We start from the raw sequence: 20400 nt of genomic DNA on the forward strand, positions 1-20400 counted from the left end.
TCCCGAAAACACCGCGTGACCGTCGAGAGAACGAGAGCGGTACGGCAGAGAGCAGACTATCTCTTTCAGTGTTCTGCTGTCGTTGGCGTCGGCTACGGCGAACGGTATCTATAAGCAGAGGCGTCGCGTCCCCTTAGGCAAACCAGGCAATTGCCCAGGGCCCCCGGCCACTAGGGGCCCCCAGAGGGCCAACAGATTTAGCACACGCAGCTTTACTGCACTGTTGCAGCGACAAGTGTAGGGAGTGTTTCAATACAATGGAATCATTTGGCAGATTAACTAACGATTCTGTTTTCAATCCCAATCAGCACTAACCATGTCACGTAGATTATACATACTTAAGAAAGTCCAATCAGCTATTGTTACCACAAGATTGTTTAAAGAGTGACTCACCAAGTACTCTCTAGAAAGTCCAAGACGTTGCCAAGTTGTTTTACGTTGATTTTCACAGGCCACCTCATTATTCAAGTGACTACTTCAAGAGATGGTGATTTTTCCAAAGAAGTCTATTAATGGGTCTATTGTATTCCTCGTCGAATACTCTATAAGAAAAATATAACATATGTGCATCTAAAATAATCCTAAACAATTTTAGTAGCAAATTTAATACTCATTTCGTTCGGTAGTCCACCAATCAGTGTTTTTTGCGGAATAATTTGAATTTGGTGGGTCGTAGGGCCAATCTGACTACTGATTTCACACAAATGTATATACCGCCGCATCCGATGGTGGTATTTTTGTTTTGCTACTCTTTTTTTTCCTCTACTGCTCCAAGTCCAACTGGTCCCCCTACTTGCACACGCTCGATGGGCCCCATGTTGCTTGTTGCCTGGGGCCCCCGGGGACCCTTGGTACGCCTCTGTCTATAAGTGTTGCGTTGCACAAGTTGTGAAATGAATGATTCAAAACGTGTTAAACCCCGATCCAGTAACGAAAGTCGCCTTCAGGCTCTTAGACGTATTCCGGCCGAATTGTCGAGCCAGTTGACGGATGTGCACACCGTGCTCATATTTTTCTATCCTTAATAGCGTACCGCACAAATGCTATTTTTAGAGCTTGACGTCGCCATCTTAACCCGGAAGTGGGTCAACATAGACGCGCCCTCACATACAACATGTTATTATGTTTGTTTTCTGTCAGTAATCTTTCAAAAAAGAACATGCGGAGTAAACACTGCTGCTACAGAACTTATAGAAACGACTCTAGACATGACGACATATGAAGGATGTTTTCTTCATACGTTTCCCGAAGCCAAAAAAGGGGAAAAAATGAAGAATGGATCCATTTTTGCTGACGTCCAAAAGACCAGTTTAACTCCCGCCGGGTGAAGCCGTTCACCTTCATATGCAAACATTTTGTCGGGGGCCACGGTCCTACAGAGGACGCCATTTTGACTTATTTTTTAGCCATGCTGATTCTGTCTGACAATGAATGACCTGAAAAAAAATGAAAATGGGATCTGACTGCCTTTGTCGTTATCTTTTCTGTTGTAAAAAAAACAACAACAACAACTTTAGTAAGGGGGAAGTAGGGCTGGGCGATATGGCCTTAAACATGTATCACGATAAATTGAGCAGATTTATCTAGATAACGATAAATGCCGATAAATTCGCCCAAGCGGACTGTTATATAATTTGAAAATCTGAATCAATGCATGAAATACAGATTAACTATTTCTTGTTGATTTATTTACCAGCATTCAATTTGATATACTGTATTTAACAATTGTACATGCAGTCTAAACATTAAGTTTATAAAAATGTATTGTAAGCAATAAGAATTCAAGTATGAACATTTATAACAGCGTGTATGACTTGAACAATGTATATTGTCAAAATCAATATGCATGTGCAAACATGTAATTGTAACACAAATGACTTGCAGCTTGAACAGTACACTTCAAAAAGACAACTTATTGTTAATGGCTGCTGTGACATAATTATTAAATACAAGTGTTTACTTTATGGTTAAAGGTCCCCCCCCCCCAGTGCATTTTTCAATAAGTGCACGCACAATAAAAATAGCTGGGGCCATTTCTCGGTCATTATAAGTTTTGCCGTTGGATTCTACTTTATGCTGAATGCTTTACCATCACAAAAGCTATCAGAGGAATCACACACAGATACAAAATAACGCCACATAGTAATTGCTAGATGCAGTCCGTGCCCAATCCACTCATTAAGTTCAGCCGTTTCGACGTTAGAGCCGCTATCCGACTCCATAACGTTCATAAGTAGCGTTAGCCGCTAGCTAGCGTTAGCCTCGCTACCAGTAGAAAGCACTGAAAGCACCATCTCCGGAAATCGTGAGAACAAAGGACGACAGCGGGTGAAAGCCCGTCTGGATGCCACCAAGAGTCTACTAAATGTCGGTTGAAAGTTTGGTGAACCTCCCTTAAGCCACACTCCATCACGTTTTGCTTGTAGCGTTAGCTGCTAGCGTTAGCTTACCGGGCTTTTGTCTGATTGGCTTCCTGATGATCACGTGACTCCCTACGTAAGCACATTCACTGCTTTCTTAAAGGGGAATGAACATAGACGAACAACACAGAATCAAAGCGGGATGAAAAGACTATATTTTCTTGTTTTATTAATTTACCGAATTTACCGACATGGTCAAAATTACGTCGGTCATCGTTAAGAATTTCGGTGACGGTAAATTTTCGGTTTACCGCCCTGCTCTAGGGGGAAGTGTAAATAAATGTAGAATTAAGATTTGTTATTAATGGAAAAATGAAAAGTGTTCGTTGGCTGTCACCGAGTAGCATTTGTGATCGCTATGCAAAAATAGCAATGCAAATTTCCCCTAAGAACACTCAGAGACAACCAGAGGATATAAGAAAGACAGGGCATATGGTGGTAATGGATAAAGTGTTGAAACAGAAGAATGTCATTGTCAGGGGCGTAAGGCAATGCACACAAGAAAAAGGTGTCGATAAAAAAGCTAACTCTGGATCAGGTCAGCTATTTTTCAGCCCTCGATACTCAAACCATCTCTTTGACTGAACATTTGTATGTTCTTCCGCATCTTTACCAGTGAATTTGGCACCGGGGACATCATTTTCAGATAGTGTACGAATGATATAAACCTACCAATTCTATTTCCATGCATTTACTATTAGGGGCAAATGGGAGGTTGACCCGCCTCGCGACAATTGCTAACGCCGTGAATATTAATGAGCAAAAGTGACGCGTTGTTTGCGATACGCCATTTCAATGGTAAGTGTCACCTTTTTCCATCACCTTCTTGAGACCCACGTTGATTTCTTTCGCAAGAAAATCAGTCTCGCGGGTAGGGCCGGGCATCGTTTGAAATGGAACGAGTCCGGTTCCGATTCCACGCCTCGATTCCGGTTCCGAACGATTCCCGATTCCGATTCTTAAAAGAGGCAGGGTCAAAACAATTAAGCAAGGTCCAAAAAATTGCATAGTTGATATTAAAGTCTTAACTTCTCAACGTGTTTTGAAATTAAATGAACTTCTCACAGGGCTAATTATAACCTGTATATACATAAATATCAGTCTTGAAACTCGAGCAATTTTTTCCGCTCGGCGGTCAGGGCATCGAAATTTAAAAATTCGATAGATACCGGGAGCGTCGGCGTGTTAGAACCGGTTCCCGTCGATGCTCGATTCTCCATGCCCAACCCTACTAGCGGGAAAACGATAAAATTGCGACGCCGACATCGATCGACATATTTCGAGCAAGTCGTCCGATGTCGATACAAACGATGAGTCTAATTTCATGTCGGTCGTCGAAAGGATCGTACGTCCGTGTGATCGCACGTGGAGGTAGCTAGCGCCGGATTTCAATTTCTAGAGAAAGTGCACCCTGCATGCAACGATACAGTTAAGCCATGGTTCGGCACGATTTTCGATACGAGGGACGCCATTTTCGATTCGTTTCAATACATTTAATGCTCTGACAGAAAAAATACAAGTGTTTCTTTTTGTTTTATTTTGCTACCAAGCAAATAAGGCCATCATATAAACATGCATTATAGTGCATCATATTTATGTGCTTACTTCTTACTGATCTGAAGAAATTTTGTATAAAAGTGCTGAGAACTATCTTTACTGTTTGCAAAGTGAGGCGGGGCACACTGTGGATTGCTTTTACTCTCTTAGCAGGTATGTTTACCACGTGAGAAAAACATCCTATTCGTGGTGCGACTCCATCTGCGTCACGTACTGAATGAAGAAAATTATCAGCATTATCTATAGTCATAGATTTGGCCTGCTTAACTTCCATTCAGTCATGGCGTTTTTTAATTCATCGATGCAGTATATGGACTACGCATCCAACTCTGGGCTCACGCAGCCAATAGCATGGGACTTTGGGGGGGGGGGGGTGTTAACATAGCATATCTAGGTTGCCATTTGATGATATCTAGTGTGTGCGCGCGAGTGTTGTCGAGCGAGCATTAAAAAAACTTAACGTCACGTCTGCTCATTAGCGCACAACAACAGCATTTGACAATCGACTTTCATAAACGGGACGAGTTTGAAGTACAGCGTTCTTAATTTGCCACTCATTGTTCAAGATGTAACCGTGAGATAGCTCTCAGTGTCGTCCCGGGATGTCCGGCGGTCTATCGTCAAAGCGAGGTTGTTCGTAGCAGCCAAGTCGGCGACAATATATTGGCGGACTTTGTTGGACGTATCTGGAAAGACAGTTTTTGTTAAATATGTACGAGTGGGGATAGCATATCAGCTCACCCAAAACGCTGCCAAACAACACGACAACAGCACGACACTGAAGCCGGTGAGCCGCCGCCTTAAGTTGCTGTCTTTCTTCACGAGCAACGATCCACACCTCCCACCTTTCAGGCAGTTTGGGGGAGGAGTTGAGGAAGGGGGCTGCTAACGGCAGTTTGTTTTTTCAAGGCCAAGTTGTGCCGACATTTTGGCGAGCGAGACGAAAAAAATACTTTTGGAAAATACATTTTGGGAGCTTTCATTTGGATCCAATGTTTTAGTGTCCTAAATCCAAGAGGGCGTATCGAACGGTTCAATATAAAACCGAGTATCGCTGCATCCTTAGTGTCGACCGGCTGAATCTCGGGAATACGACGTGCGGACGACGGCTAAATTATAGCTGGGGGTTTAAATCCCAGCGGGACAGAAGCGGACGACACTCCGCGTGCGCCTCAACAAATGTTTCCTCCTCCCGCATAGAAGCCGGTTCGCCAAACCGGGGGCCGTCGTCTGCAAAATGCAGGTTTCTTCTGTAAAACGTCAGCTTTGGAGACACTCGTTAATGCGCCGTTAGTCGAGAATCTAGACGGACCAGGCATCCTCAAATACAAATCTTGAAGGTCCACAATTTTTTTTTCATACAAGCATGGGTCCATTTATTCATGCCGGTCAAGAACAAGGCAGGTTGAAGGTGCTTTTCTTTTGACCAAACAAAAATACAATGTACATTCTGATTAGATAAAAATAAATGAACAAAACATTTTTTAGGCCTGTCGCGATAACAAATTTTAGTGTGCGATAATTTATCTCATAAATTATTGCGATATGCGATATTATTGCGCCCCCCACCCCAAATTTTTTTTTTTTTTTTTTTTGGGAGCCAATTTACAATAACACAGTGAGAATACAGTATATATTAATAGATCAAGTACACCCATTTAAACGCGATAAATATTTACTCTTAAATTCAAAAATACTTTTTAGGAAATCACAACTAAAAACAATACACCATGTCTCTTAAGTAAAAGACAACAATATTAATACTGCACAGAAACACAGAATAAATAAAATGTGTTTTTCAACAACCAAAAAAATAAAATTGCACTTAATAACTTTTCCCCTCATAGCTTCTGCAATGGTGTTCCATAGGGATGCAACGATACAGTTAAGTCACGGTTCGGTATGATTTTCGATACGGGGGACACAATTTTTGATCCGATTCAATACATTTAATGCTCTGGGGAAAAAAAAAAAAAACTATTTTTTGTTACGTTTTTTTCTTTTTGTCTGTTTTTTTTTTGCTAACGAGCAAAAATTAAATTGCCATCATATAAACACGCACTTTAGTGCATAATATCTATGTGCTTTAGTATAAAAGTGCTGAGAACAATCGTTACTGCTTGTAAGGTGAGGCGGGGCACACTGTTGATTGCTACAGCTCTCTTAGCAGCTAGGTTTACTACATGAGCAACACATCCTATTTGTGGTCCAAATCCATCTGTGTCACGTACTGAATTAACAGTATTTGTAGCATTATCTATAGTCACTGGTATGGATTGATTTGGCCTGCTTAACTTCCATTCAGTCATGGCGGTTTATAATTCATCGATGTAGTATATGGAGGACTACGTGTCCCATAATCACTCTGGGCTCACGTAGCCAATGGCATGGGATGTAGCACATCTAGTTTGCTATTTCATGATATCTAGTGTGTGCGCGCATTAAAAAAGTTAGCAAACGCCACAAAAGTCACGTCTGCTCATTATTGCACAACACCAGCATATGACAAACGACTTTAATAAACAGGACCAGTTTGAAGCACAGCACTCTTAATTTGCCACTCACTGTTCATCATGTCCATTCAGCTGTCCGTTGTCAAAGAGAGGTTATTCGTAGCAGTCAAGTCGGTAACAATGTTTTGGCGGACTTCGTTGTAAATATCTGGTGTTGTGGCGAAAAATAGCCGCCCCGCGTGAAATGTCACCCCTGACGGGAGCGCCCACACGTCAACCACACCGGCACGCTGGAGATGGTCAGCAGTCAATCCGGAGCACTGAGGCGGCCGGTATACGTTGAACAATAGGATATCATGGGAACGATTGGCTCCGGCGCTATTTTTTGCCGGACCTGGAACGAAGATGCATTTTGCGCAGGTGGTAACAAGGAATCCAAACTTTTAACAGCACGTCTGCCGTACGCGCATGCGCACGTGCACGCAAGGCGATAAATCGCAGCGGAAAAATTACAGCCTTCATTTTTATTCATCGTGCGATAAATGGAATTATTGCATATTGCGACAGGCTTAACATTTTTCAAAACATCGACTCTTGATATGAGCGCTTCGACCTGTTCATTTCTTGCCTTCTCAATTCTTATTTAGGAGGAAACTGATCTTCAAAAGAGCTGTGCTCTTTAACATAATGGCGTTTCACATTTTCACTTTTTCGTCGTCCACCTATTTTGTTAGATTCAGTCTTTTGCTGGTGGCATGTGTGGTGTTGGTGAACGTTTCTTAACGTGGTGATCTTGAACATTGCCCGCATGCAGCGAGAGTAACACGGGGAAATGAATAAATCACGTTTGCGCGCAGTACGACTCACGTTCTTGAATGAAAAATAAAGTACACGACAGCACGTACAGATTGCAAAGTGCCGTGTGCGACTCGCGTCTGTGAGGTTGCTGACACTGCTGCGGTTCATCCACGCGCGCTAGTAGCACGCGGGCGCTCTCGGCCGATCGGCGCGTCCGCGCACGCTTTCCCGGCCAATCGGCGCATCCGCTCCACCGGCCAATCGGCGCATCCGCGCAGGCTACCTCAGCCGATCGGCCCATCGTTGTCATAGAGATGACAACAGAAGCGAGAACATGGAAGATATTGGACTAAAAATGAAACAGAATTTAGCGATAGAATAGTAGCGCATAGCGACAGATCGGCGATTCATACAAATGATATATGTTGAAAACAGTTTTGAGTTTGGTTTTTTTTCCTCCTTTCTCGCTTCGTGGACCGCGGTCCGCCAATGAGGACCCCGGGTCTAAACCAATCAGGAGATGAACATACAGCTCGAGGCCGTGAAACGTCAATAAATACAACTAAAAGGAGTCATGTTTTTCTTTGATATCCTTAAATACGCTGCGGCGGCAACAACAAAAAGAGTTGAAAAAAAATTGGCGGCCGTAGGTGTCGGCCGAGCCTACCTTGGAAGGCCCGTTGGAGTACATCTGAATCATATTCTCCGCGCCCTGTTTGACCTTCAGCTCGATGTCGTTCTGTCTTTTCAAGGCGGCCAGGCGGCCGCTGCTCGCACACGTTCGGCTCTCGCTGTTGGGGGTATCTGGGGTCAAAGGGCATTCTTGGAAGAAAAACACAAAGGAAGAATTAGGGCCTTACGACACAGACGTAGACTTGAAATTGAACGCCGCCACTGGGTTTCGGCGATCGGCCGTCGCCTGGAGTTTCCTTCCCGCCGGCTTCTAACCCGGCTTACAGAAAATAATTTGCGGCGGCCACGACGGGAAGGTGGCCGGACTACAATAGGCATTTCGTTTCATTTTAAAAAGTGTTGCGATAGCTTTGGACCCGGGGAGACTCGAATTTTTGTCACGCGATATCAATCAATAATTGGTATTTTGTAAACGAGCTGGTTTGAATCACAACAGGCAAGGCGTGAGATATTTCCCATCAGATGAACGCTTTTCTCCAGATCAAATATCCAAAGGGTATCTAGCGCTGCTCTGCTCGACGCAAAATAACACATTTTGAGCAATGGCGTACGTTCCGGCGGAATCTTTCTTCATGAATTTGCCAACCAAACAACCTTTCGCGTGAATACTCAACTTCATCTTGACCTTTCCCCAGATAGAGCAGAAGACACACGTGAGCAAGAAAACCTGCCCGACTTCTTCACAGACGATTTGCAAGTTGAGTTTGTGTATCTATTGCGTCATAGTGGAAGGAAGGCCTCATAAAAAAAGGAATCACCCACCACCGAAAAAACGCAGTCCAAATAAAACCCACTCCATTTTGTGACAGTCAATAAAGAGACTGAATTGATTTTTTTTTGTTTTGGGGAAATGCGTCCCAAACTTGACTGCCACGCTTTCCTCCTCGGTCACTTCCGTTCCAGGAATTTACGGCCCAGAAGTCTAAACTGCTTCGTTCGTGTGGAAAAAGGAGCCCGTCGAGTCGGACATTTTTGTCATACGAGTTAGCCGTTGAGCCCTTTTTCAATATAGATGACACTCCACTCTAGTAGCCCGCTTTGAAAAGATTTCAGCTATCCTCTATCGACGCAGGAGAAACTCGCAGAAGTGAAATGAAATGGCCGCCACGAATGACACCGGGCCTTCTTTCTAAAGAAGAATATTTCTAAATATTGATATGTTGGCGTGCCTCGCAATGATCTATTTTACTGACGTTTAGGTAACTTGACATCAGCGTGACCTTCAAGATTTAGAAATAGCGTGCGGCGCGTCGGCGGCGCTCGGGCCTTTCGCTCGGAGCCGATTTGGCCTCGCACGGCATTAAATGAACAACTCCCTTCTCCTCGTCGACAAAGCGTATCGGCGGGGAAGGACGCCGTCACGGCCGACCCCGCTCTCGGTAACCGGGTATGTTGTCCCGGGCCTCGGGACCATAGGGGCCCCTGAATGACCCGTCATTTATTTTACTTTACATTCACATATTTTTTTTATTTAAATCATTGATGAAATATTATGTTCTGCTCGATATACACTTAAAAACTAACATATCAAATATTTCAAATAGATATATTTTTTCCTTTTTTGCACAACGCCTCCCCCCTGCCTTAGCAGAGAATGGTTTGACCCTGCTCTGGCGTACTCAAGGCTACACTACGTACGTACCCTGAAGTGGGAAATTCAAATCTGTCACTGTTATAAACTCTAAACATGGTGAGTCGTCATAAATCGGATGCGCAAAGAAGAAACGAAACGAAACGAAACGAAAAGAAAAAAGATCATAGAGGTGAATGAGAAAAAAATGATGTTTTTAAAAAGGGGACAAAAAGTCTGAGAATTAGGGCTAGAGTTGGCTGTGGACGGCGATGTCGGTAAGTGAACGACAGCCGCTAACACCGACCGCGTTTACATTAGCCATCACCGTGACCAAAGCCCGATTCGAGTCGCTCGTAGCCTATTTTGCCGCGGTACGACAAGATATGCTGCTCGCGTTGAGCCGAAGAGAGAGAAAGTGATGGGAGATCAAGGATATACGTTAGTCTGTGGGGAGCGGGTGCGCCAGGCTGAACAGACTCGGACAGCTCGGCGGACAGATTTATCTCGGGTTTACGACCCGCTGTGTATTATAACAAACGCTAATACGAAGCACACCGTTACACACGTAGCACACTGCTACGCATTTTCTTGTCTTTGCCAGTGACTGTAGCTGGAGGAGGAGGTGGGAAAAACACGTAGCTTTCAAGTGATGTGTGTTATCAAGCGTAGTTACATTTTAGGTAAGAAATATGGTTTTTTTTTGTTTTTTTTGTTTTTTATAAAATCTAGAAGTTTTTTGAGTGAAAGCAGTGATTTTTTTTTTCTAGTCACATCTGAGATGTAATTGTTGGCTGTTTTCAACAATGTACATTGAAAATAAAGACACTGATTGACTGAAAATGGTTTAATATTGGATTAAATGTCTTTTTCTCATGTATATTTATCATTTCTCTTTACCTAAAAAAAAAAAAAAATTTTTATCCAATTACTCGATTAATCGATAAAATTTTCAGTCGATTACTAAAATATTCCATAGCTGCAGCCCTAGATAGAACGTATACACGCACGCACATAAGCCTTGACTTGCGTGCGTGACGTGACACGGGTGAGTCAAATTGCCCAGTCTCGGCCATTTCAGCAATACTGAAATACAGCTCATTCGGCGCATAGAATGAAAATCAAAAATTGTCAGGCTTATCCTTTTCTTCATTTATTTGTTATATGACTGTGGTCAAGCCCGATTCTGCATAAAAGCAGAGTTCAAGCTAGAAGCTAAAGTGCATGTGACACGAAAAAGCATGTTTATTTCAAAATACACGCGGTATTTTATGCTCCTGAATGATATGGACCGCTTGGATGTGTGTGGAAGCGATCGCTATATATATTTAGTTTTTTGAATCCCGCGCCATGGAAATGAGTGACTTCCGGCGCCATGAAAGTGAGTGACTTCCGGCTTCGGTCTTGCATTGAGGAGGAGGGCGCTGTGACGTGTACAGGAGAAGGACTCCTCTTCACTATACAGCCTACTGTTGTGTATGAGGACTAAGGATTCAGCTGATTTTGCGTTTATTTGACGTTTATTTTTCGCATCACGCCAGCCAAACGGCTGCAGAAAAATCTTGCTTTATGAGGGAGAGGTGTGTGCGCCTTTTGGAGTTTCAAAAGGTTCCCGTTCACTGTGGATATTGGCCAAGCCCTACTGCTGTGGGACCATTGGACTTACGAGGAAGTGAGTAAACATCTTGTTTGGTATAATGTCAAACATTAATACAGCGATTACAAAGTAAACACTACAAACTTTCTTTAAATAAAGGACTACTTACGTTTGATCACTGATAGGCATGTAAAAAGCTCTCCTCGTGCACATTAGCTGCACGTTAGCTGCACAACAACTCCAGCCGCCCTCCTCCGGGGAACGAGCTGTAAATTGCTCTCCGCCGGGCGGTTTGCCGATCCGCAAAGACGATCGACAACCCAGTCGCCATGTCAAATAATCTGGGCTAGTTATGTGTGATTTTCCACTTTGAAGACTTTGAAACATCACTCGGTTCGGGTTAGCTTGTTGGCCAGCTGTCACGCCTCTTGGTTTGTTTACATTCTCCGAAGACGGGGTAGGGAAATGACATATGTCCGATTTAGGTGTCATAAAATATCGTTCGGGAGGTGCGACAGTAAAGGTGAAGTTGACAGTTTTGACCATTATGGAGTCATTTTGCCATGTCGTCCTGAATAAGTGCATTTTTATTATTTCAAATTCCATTTAGCACAAGACTGTTATATGTCATGGCTATGCCATTTATTTAGCAGTTGGGGAAAATACTCAGATAAAAAGAATATCCTGTAAAAATATTGAAGTAAAGAGACGGAAACAATGATATTTTGCCGCTCTCTTCATCGCGTTTGCCTGGTTGTGAATAGCTCCCCCTCGACGGGCTGACTGGTCCTTCTCAAGCCATTTATTTAGCTATTGGGGAAAAATACTTGGATAAAAAGAATATCCTGTAAAAATATTGGAGTAGAGAGACTGAAACAATGACATTTTGCGGCTCTCTTCGTGGCATTTTCCTCGTTCTGCATAATTCCCCCTCAATGGACTGTATAGTAAAACCGATGAGCCCAGTCTCCCGCTGACGTCATCCACCTGTTGGGGACGCTTGAGCCCTACAATGGTAGGCGTGGCTAACCGGCAGATTAAAAGACCAATTTCTCGTCATCTGCGCTTTGCTAAATTGTTGTATATAGTCGAATCGTCTCACAATATGATTCTAATTCTCATAATAATGCTATTTAAGACTTGTTTTTCTCCTGTCGTATGCTCTTTAAAGCTGCATCGCTCCCGTCCCGCCTGCCGCTTTGGCTTTGCTGACGTCATTGCTGCATGAATTCCGATTCGGGAGACTTGAAAGTTCAGACCGCCAGCCACATTCTGGAAAAATGTGGCCCAGATCGGATTTCAAATGGTCCACTTCTATGCGACTTGTCACGTTCAGACCGTCAAGTTAATGCTTCACTTGAGACGGAAAAACACCCAAAAAATCGGATTCGTGCATTAAGACCTGCAGTATGAACCTAACCTAAGTGTCAAACAACATTAAACAGAGGTCTCATTTCTTCAGCAATGTAGCGAACTACACTTTCCGCGAGGGAACGCCATTTTGCGGGATCTCGTTTGTATTTCTCAAATCAAGCTGTTACCTCTGTAATTGTCCATTGCCGTGACGAGGAAGGCTCCGCTCGTTGCGATGCAGTTTTCTTACCAAGCAGTGATTTCTAATTATTTCTAATTATGTATCATATTGCCTCTGTAAAGCCCTTTGAGACATCTGTTGCGATTGAGGGCTATACAAATAAAATTGAATTGAATTGAATTGAAATGAGCATGTAGATTTGTTGTGTCGGCCCTCTTTGTTGAAACAACCTCCAAGCACATTTTGCAGAGCGGTTCATCCTTTTTGGTTGTCTCGCCATTTTCATTGGGTTTAAAATCCAAATATTCCCACACCGGGCTGTGGCGTTTGGCTTGGAAATCAGCATTTTTCGTCCATTTTGCTGCTCGCTCATTGCTGTACGCCCCCCGCCTCTCCCCATTGAATGACGGTCACGCAAACTAAAATGTATGAAAACGAACATACCCAGAAGTCAATAAAACAGAGTGAATCTTCGTCACGCATATTGCGCTGTTGGTAACAAGGAAGCCGAACATTTAATAGCACGCGCGCGCGCCCGCGAGGCGATGAATCACAGCGGGAAAATTACCGCCTTCACTTTCATTTACCGCGCGATAAACGGAATCATTGCATATCGCCACAGGCTTACCGGCGCCGCGCTAAATTCTCGGCTCTCCCGTTATTTGGACACGGTAAGCGGTATCCCGCTCGATCTCAACGCAAAGAAAGAAAAGTCGAGAGAGCGGCGCTTTCCTCCCTCCGAAACACGCGTCGCTTCTCTTTTCCTTCCTGAAGTAGACCCGAGCGGGGGACGTGCTTTCGCGCCTTCCTTTCACCGTAGGAACGGCCTTCTGTGTCATAAAGCGACCGCGCCGCTCGACTATTTGCGCCGTTGGCTCTTGCCGACGGAGGGACGGGAGCCGGGCGGCCGACGGCTTCAGAAGAAAACAATCGTCACCCGGTTTTGCCAGAATGTGGAATGCGACAGTTTCAGTCTCCGGAGAATGAGTCACCTAAAGAGACTGACTGGCTTGTGTTTGCGCTGATGTTGATACTGCTGCGTTCTGACAAAATGTGCGACTGTGTCTTGGGCTAGGTTCATACCGCAGGTCTTAATACACAATTCCGATTCTTTTGTCATATCCGTTTTTTTTCAGGTGCCCGTTCAGACTGCCTTTGTCCATTGAGCCCATTCAAGTGTTACGCAATAATTGACGGTCCGACACGCGCTAAGCAAACTGACCCCCGCGCGCAGAAGCATCAAAGCAAATTACTACGCACCGTGCGTCAGTTTGCCCCGACCCGGCCAAGTAAGCGATACTAAAATATTGCTCATTTGGCGCACAGACAAACCCGGAGTTATCGGGCTTATCCTTTTCTTCATTGTATTTCTTGATGACCGCGGTCAAGCCGGCCTCCCGCGTCGAAAAAGCCAAATTCAAGCTGGGCGCCGACGCTATCGAACGGCTACGTCGCCGCCGTCTCGCGTGCTCCTCTCGCTCTTCGCTGATGTCATTGCTGCGATTTGGGAGACTTGACAGCCGCCGCCACGTTCTGGAAAAATGTGGCCCAGGTGGGATTTAAACCACATACGAAAGTGACCCAGACGGGATTTGACCTCACGTTCAGATCGTCAAGTTAATGCCTCGCTCGAGTTGTAAAAACAGGAAAAAATCGGATTCCTGCATTAAGACTCTGGGTCTGAACCTAGCCTTCCTCGCCATGAAATAACAGAATAGCCAAACCCAAGCAAGATGAGTTGATCTCCAATGAAAAACAAGCCACTAAGTATATGCCCCATATACAATGCAACTCCAGGTCAAAAGGACAGACAGACGTCATCGCTAGCACGCCGGAGTCTATCGTCTCCGCGGGTATAAGCGACATCGCAATACGACGGTGCGGCCATTTTTTCTCCATCATCAGAGGTTGAACAAATTTGCCATTTGCATACTTAAATACTCGGAGCCAGCGAGCGAGCGTCTTTCACAACAAAACCATTGATACCACCTGTCAATTTCAAATACTTGAAGGACTCCTCTCAACGTCCGTCAAAATGATCAGGAAAGAAATTGGAGTTACCTTGTAGTTCTTCAGGGTCTTTAACCACAATGTGAGCGTTGAGCTCCTGTAGCTCCTGGTGAAGCTCCTCAACCTTTTTGTTGGATTTTTTAAGCATGTTGTCCACATAAGCCAGGCTCTTTTTGTCCGTGGTGACCTGGGGAAAATTGGCAAAAGTAGTGTAAAGGATACACTTTGTATAAGACAAAACGTAAGGGTTTGTTATTATTATACATTTCCCATTAACTCTTTCACTCCCAGCCATTTTCACCAGAGCAAGGCCCTTCGCTCCCGGCCGTTTTTTCTGGATTTTGACTGATTTTGCAAGGCCCACAGAAAATTCTGTTCTATTGCTATATAAACTTTGAACCCACCAAAAGAAAGATGGGACTCTATTCTTTCAGCAGAAAAAAAAAGTAAGTTCGTATCTTTTCCCATTCTTCAGAAATCAGCATTAGAAAATAGCTTAGTTTGAGCAATTTTCCAATTTCTGATGAAAAAACGGAGAAAATGAGCTTTTTGTAAACGCATACATTTCAAACATAACTTTGACTTTAACAAAGCTATTTTTTGCATTAGTTACATCCCAAACATCTGAATAATGTTTTCCTTTTACAAAATACTATGAACAACCAGACAAATAGAGCTTTAGATAGAATAGTAACATTTATTCACACACAACGACTGAGAGATGACGGTTTGTCGCCGAGATGACGCCGTTGTCGCCACGTCAGCTGTGTAAACTTTTCCCTCATCGTTGTCTGTCTCACAAAGATGGATTATTTTTGCATTTCTGCGGGGTCTGCTAGGCGAGCCTCTCCACGGGGGGTTTCACTCGTTTTGCACGATCGTCCAGCGCCTGGTGTCCCAGGCGTCCTCTCGTTGTTTTGTCCGGTCGGAGCGCCGCCTGGGCTCAATCCGCCAGCGCTTTGACAATGCTGGCCGGCCGTTCACTGCTGTTGAATCGGCTTGTCTAGTCTTCCAAAATGCGCTACTGCCCTCCAGTGGCCACTTTTATTGCTTTAAAATTGGTTTGGAGCGTTTTTCTTTGTTTCTCAGATACAGCGGAAGCTATATATGCTTCTTATAAAAAAAAAAACGCAAAAGACGTATAAATACGGTTGCGGGACAGTTGAGCATTTAAAAATAAAACGTATTTATACGGTTCCGGGAGCAAATGAGTTAAAAAAAAAAAAAAATACTTTTCTCTTGGATTCATCTTCTCTGGGATTTGGAATGTCACGGTCACCTTTCTGTTCTGAAGCAAGAAGACCCGTGGCAAATTCTTACCTTGCGCAAATTCTCCGCACCTTCCTTGATCTTAAGTTCCTTTCGGATCTCGCGCCGAATCTGCTCCTTGATCTCATCCAGTTTCTGTTGGACCGTGGTGTCCGAGAGGTCCAGGTTGTTGCCGAGGCCGAGCCGCTCCGACACCAGCTGGCCCCTGGCGTCCCCCTGCCGGAGAAGAGAAAATGGCATTAGTGCTGTTGCAGAAGGACCGACCGCAAATAATAGCGAACGTTTGGGCTCGGACTAGCCGCTCGCTCACGGTTCCAGCGACTTCCGTTTATCGTCGCTCGCTCGCTCGCTCGCGTGCGTGCGTACATTTAACCGCAATTAGCCGAAAGGCTCGGCCGGACCGGCGTACAAGCGGCCCCGCGCCCGCGCGGCGTACTACCTGCGATAAATAAAATGGTAAATAAAGCGAGCGCTTTATTTACCACCGTAACCGGTTCTGCCCGGCTGTTGTTCCAACACTCGACTACTTGATGAATGGAGGTGAAAAAGTGGAGTTAAGACTGAAAGAGCAAAATATCAGATGTCCAAATTTAAGGTCACCGTTGCTTGCTCGCTTGTTGGGTTTGCGCAAAATGAATAATCTACTGTGTTTTTTCAGTGGAAATCGGAAAGCCTTCACCTTGGCCAACATCAGGGAGCACCAACTCTAACGTCGTAGATGATCATTGCAAAAACGGCACTCATCTCCTTAGCTGGAGAGTTTTTAACTTGAGGCTCTGAGGATTAACCCCTTAGAATAATGCCGATTTGAATTGAGCGCATCCGCTGAGAGAAATGGGCCCCCCTCCTTTCTTCAATTTTGTCTTGCAAGAGGTGTCATCCCTAATTCAAAAACAGCCCTCGGAGTAAAAGCACATTTGCGGCGTAACATAGTGCATAAAGTTTCACCTGAGATTGATGGATCTGGGCCAGCGATTGTCAACCTCGCAAAATGTACCAAAGCCCACGGGTTTCAAACGTCATTAACCGAACCCTTTGGAATTACAAAGACCTTTTTTGAAATGAAAAATGGATATATCTAAGCTAGCAAGCTAAAACCTAGGTGAATTTCAATTCAAATTTCTTTTCATGTAGACGGCATGTTTTTAAACAGGCCAAAACTTATGTTTTTATCTTTATGCCAGCAGCATCGTCAGACCACTAAACCAAGACTGGCCCAATGCGCATATCTTGGAGGAATATATCTGGAAATTTTTCAACATTAAACTTGCTTGGTTGCATTAACCTTGACCTTGCAGTTTCTGTCTTGTTTACATCTAAAATGATATCAAATTTAATGAAAACCCCTGCACAAAATGATTGCCAAATTTGTACACAAAGTCATTATCAGGGTTTCCACTACATATTAATTATTGTGGCCCACCGCCACACCAAAATAAAAGCCGCCACGCCGTGCAAAAGAGATGTTTAAAAAAAAAATTTTTTTTTAAGGCCGTTTCAAACTAGCAGCAGCCTAGTGTGAAGGGTTCAGCGGCAACCTAGTCATTGTGTATTGTAATATTCGTAACTCTGCGAGGCCCCGTTAAGAGACATTCGGACCAGGAACTGTGACGTAAAGGTTAGTGAGATAGCGGTCGCATGTCACGGAAGCACGCTGTTATTTTGTTTTGTTTTTTCTTTATTATTGTTGCCACAATGAAGTGGGTAAGCCAATACAGACTCCTCTCCTTCTTCACCCCATCCGGGGCATTATAGTATTTTGTAAGGGTGTAACGGTACCTGTATTTGTATTTGTATTTGTATTTGTACTGTTCGGAACGGAGGAGGCGTACCGAACGACTTTCTGACGTAATGTAACCCTTACTTTTCGAGGCTGTGAGTCGATCGGGTTGCAGTTTCTTTGTGTAGATTATATTTACTCCGTCTTCTCTACTATAATGAAGACCAACACGGTAGGACAGTATAACCCAGAAACGTCAACGGCGCGACAACGCGGCCGCCGCGAGAACGCAGTGAAACGCGGGCGTTAAAGTCAATCAGCCAATGCACACCAGTCGCAGTGCGGCCACGTGTTAGACGCGTCCCAGAAGCGGCTCAACGCGACGCACGTGAAAAGAACAGCAGAGTTTATTATTTGACGCGAGACGCGACCCTCCTGCGTCAATACTACTACCGGTAGCTAGGATCGGGCAGACGGGAAGTCACTTGTGTAAAAATACGGTGGATCCGGTCGATTTTCAAACTAATATGCAATCGTAACCCACTTTTTAAGTCCATCAGATCTCTTGCGCACAGTTGACTTGTCTTTGTTGATTTACTGCTGTCTTCTCTGCTATAATAATAACCAACACGGCCCCGTGTTCAATACAAAACCCTCCTACCACAACAAAACAAGTAGGAACTAATATTCACATAGGAACTAAAGTTATACAACATAAAATATACAATATAAATGAATACTACTTCACATTTGTAAAATATAAAAACATAATAAAATAAATAACAGCCCATTTAAATAAAATAAATTGAAATGAGCTAAAACACCTGTAATTAAATAATAAGAATAATACACACATCCTGCTTACACAATTAAATTTATTCATTTCTGTGTGGCGCTTTAACTTGAGAAAATCCCCCAATAAAGCTTTTGAAAACCCTTCATAAGAAAACAAAAAAGATTCATTGAGGCATTTCATTTGTTAAATACATGGTAAAATCTTTGTCATTGGGATTGATTGCTTTTCTCTTTAGCACAGGACTTCTTTTTTTCGTCTTTCTTTCAGAAAGAAAGCTGACCAATACGCGGGGTCTGAAAGGCAAATTGTTGTTGGATTATCTTGAAATACCCGCTACTTTTTGAGCAGAATTCTAGCTTTGTATAGGCTAATGTTTCTATTGTTGAAAGCACAAAGGTGTGCAATACACAACTAGCACATTTATATTTTGCATTTTGTTTTCATACTGTACCGAAAATGAACTGTACCCTGACCTCAAAACCGAGGTACGTACCGAACCGAGATTTTTGTGTACCGTTACACCCCTAGTATTTTGGATCGGACTTTTCGGCGAAAGTAAGCAGTGGACGACGGCCGTCTTGGACGGAACGGCAAGTCTGAATGAAATTGCGCCGAGAGGCGGGGAGAGCGACGCCGCGCTAATATCAACAACGCGTTCAATAGCAGAGGGGCAGGCGTACTTATTATATTAGCTACCAGGCTGTTTCGGCGGACGGATATACACAATCACGGTTGACGAAACTTGGATAAATGAGCTCTTTTTATCCAAGTTTTGCGAGCTCTGGGACACTCGAAAAATGACTCTCCTGCTTCTCCTTGCTGAGCTAATTGGTACCTCAATGTGCGTTTGTGTGGAAATGGAGTTCACAAACAACAACAAGAACAACAAAAACATTCACCTTCTCACCGAAACTAGTAAATCTCTTTACACGGCAAGTAGAATTTCCTCCTACTCTTGAAATGGATCCATTACAAGGGCGCAGGTTTGGTCTCAATACTGGTAGGGACGATATAACAGCATAACCTGTATGTACACTTTTTGCTGGGGAAAGGACATTTTACAAGCCCATACAGACTGGGTGAACGGGGGTCTGGGCTACATTTCTCACCACCAATTTGAAATGAATTAATGGATAGGCTAAATGATCAATGCAAAAATAAATCTGTATTGACGTACCAACTTTCACACTGCAAATTTAAAACGTTTTCATACGATGATTTCTCTGAAATCTATTCAAATAATTTTCTCCATCTTGTTTTGAGTGTTAAAGACTAGTTAACAGATTAACGGGTCAGATTATTCAATTTAGTTTAGGTAAATATTACTGTCTGAAAATAATCTTATTTCAAGAAATCTGAGTAAAATTGATACATTTTCAATGACATTTAAATTAATATAATAATTGAATATAAATATTGAATTAATAATAAAAATAATAATATAATAAATTAAATAACATTTTTATCTTTTAAAGCACTGGCAGATAATTTCACTTATTTCTAGTAGATTGAAAACAAAGGAATTTAGTCATCTGCCAATCAAACGTGCGTTTGATGGGAAAAAATGGTGTCAGTGTAAGTCTGAGCATAATGAAAGTAATTCACTTAATAATGGTAGGGTCGATTCTATCCTTACAAAATATGTGAAGACAATCTAAATGACCTCTATTACTGAACTCATTATATAATGCAAAAAGGTTGCTTCAAATTTGGTGGGGACAATTTGAGCATCCTGAAAAGTCCCTATGCAAACACCTATGCCAATGGTCCATTAACAGAAGTACTATTATTGTTGTGTTAATGTCGTACATATTCAGGCCAAATAAAAGGACTACGACAGGCATATTATTATGTAGGGTAATGTAACTGTAATCAGCTACGCATTTTACGACATGAACCATAGCTGAGAGCTACGACATTAGCCTGGCTCACAAAATATTTCAAATAGATCTTTGTTATGGTTCTTTTTGGGAAGCAAAATGT

General features: G+C 43.2%; 1 protein-coding gene across 4 annotated transcripts in view; it reads right to left on the reverse strand.

The window, feature by feature from the left end:
* Window positions 1–20400, reverse strand: part of pkn2a (protein kinase N2a) — a 61635-nt gene that overhangs the window by 19493 nt on the left and 21742 nt on the right. For all 4 annotated transcript variants that reach the window (XM_057857401.1, XM_057857400.1, XM_057857399.1 and 1 more), the window contains exons 2-4: window positions 15953–16117; window positions 14684–14819; window positions 7896–8050 (exon numbers count right to left, since the gene is read on the reverse strand). In XM_057857401.1, the coding sequence (XP_057713384.1) occupies window positions 7896–8050; window positions 14684–14780 (252 nt within the window). In that variant the 5' untranslated portion in view covers window positions 14781–14819; window positions 15953–16117. The remainder of the gene's footprint in view (window positions 1–7895; window positions 8051–14683; window positions 14820–15952; window positions 16118–20400) is intronic.

Source organism: Corythoichthys intestinalis, chromosome 14, assembly GCF_030265065.1.
Source record: "Corythoichthys intestinalis isolate RoL2023-P3 chromosome 14, ASM3026506v1, whole genome shotgun sequence".
NCBI lineage: Eukaryota > Metazoa > Chordata > Actinopteri > Syngnathiformes > Syngnathidae > Corythoichthys > Corythoichthys intestinalis.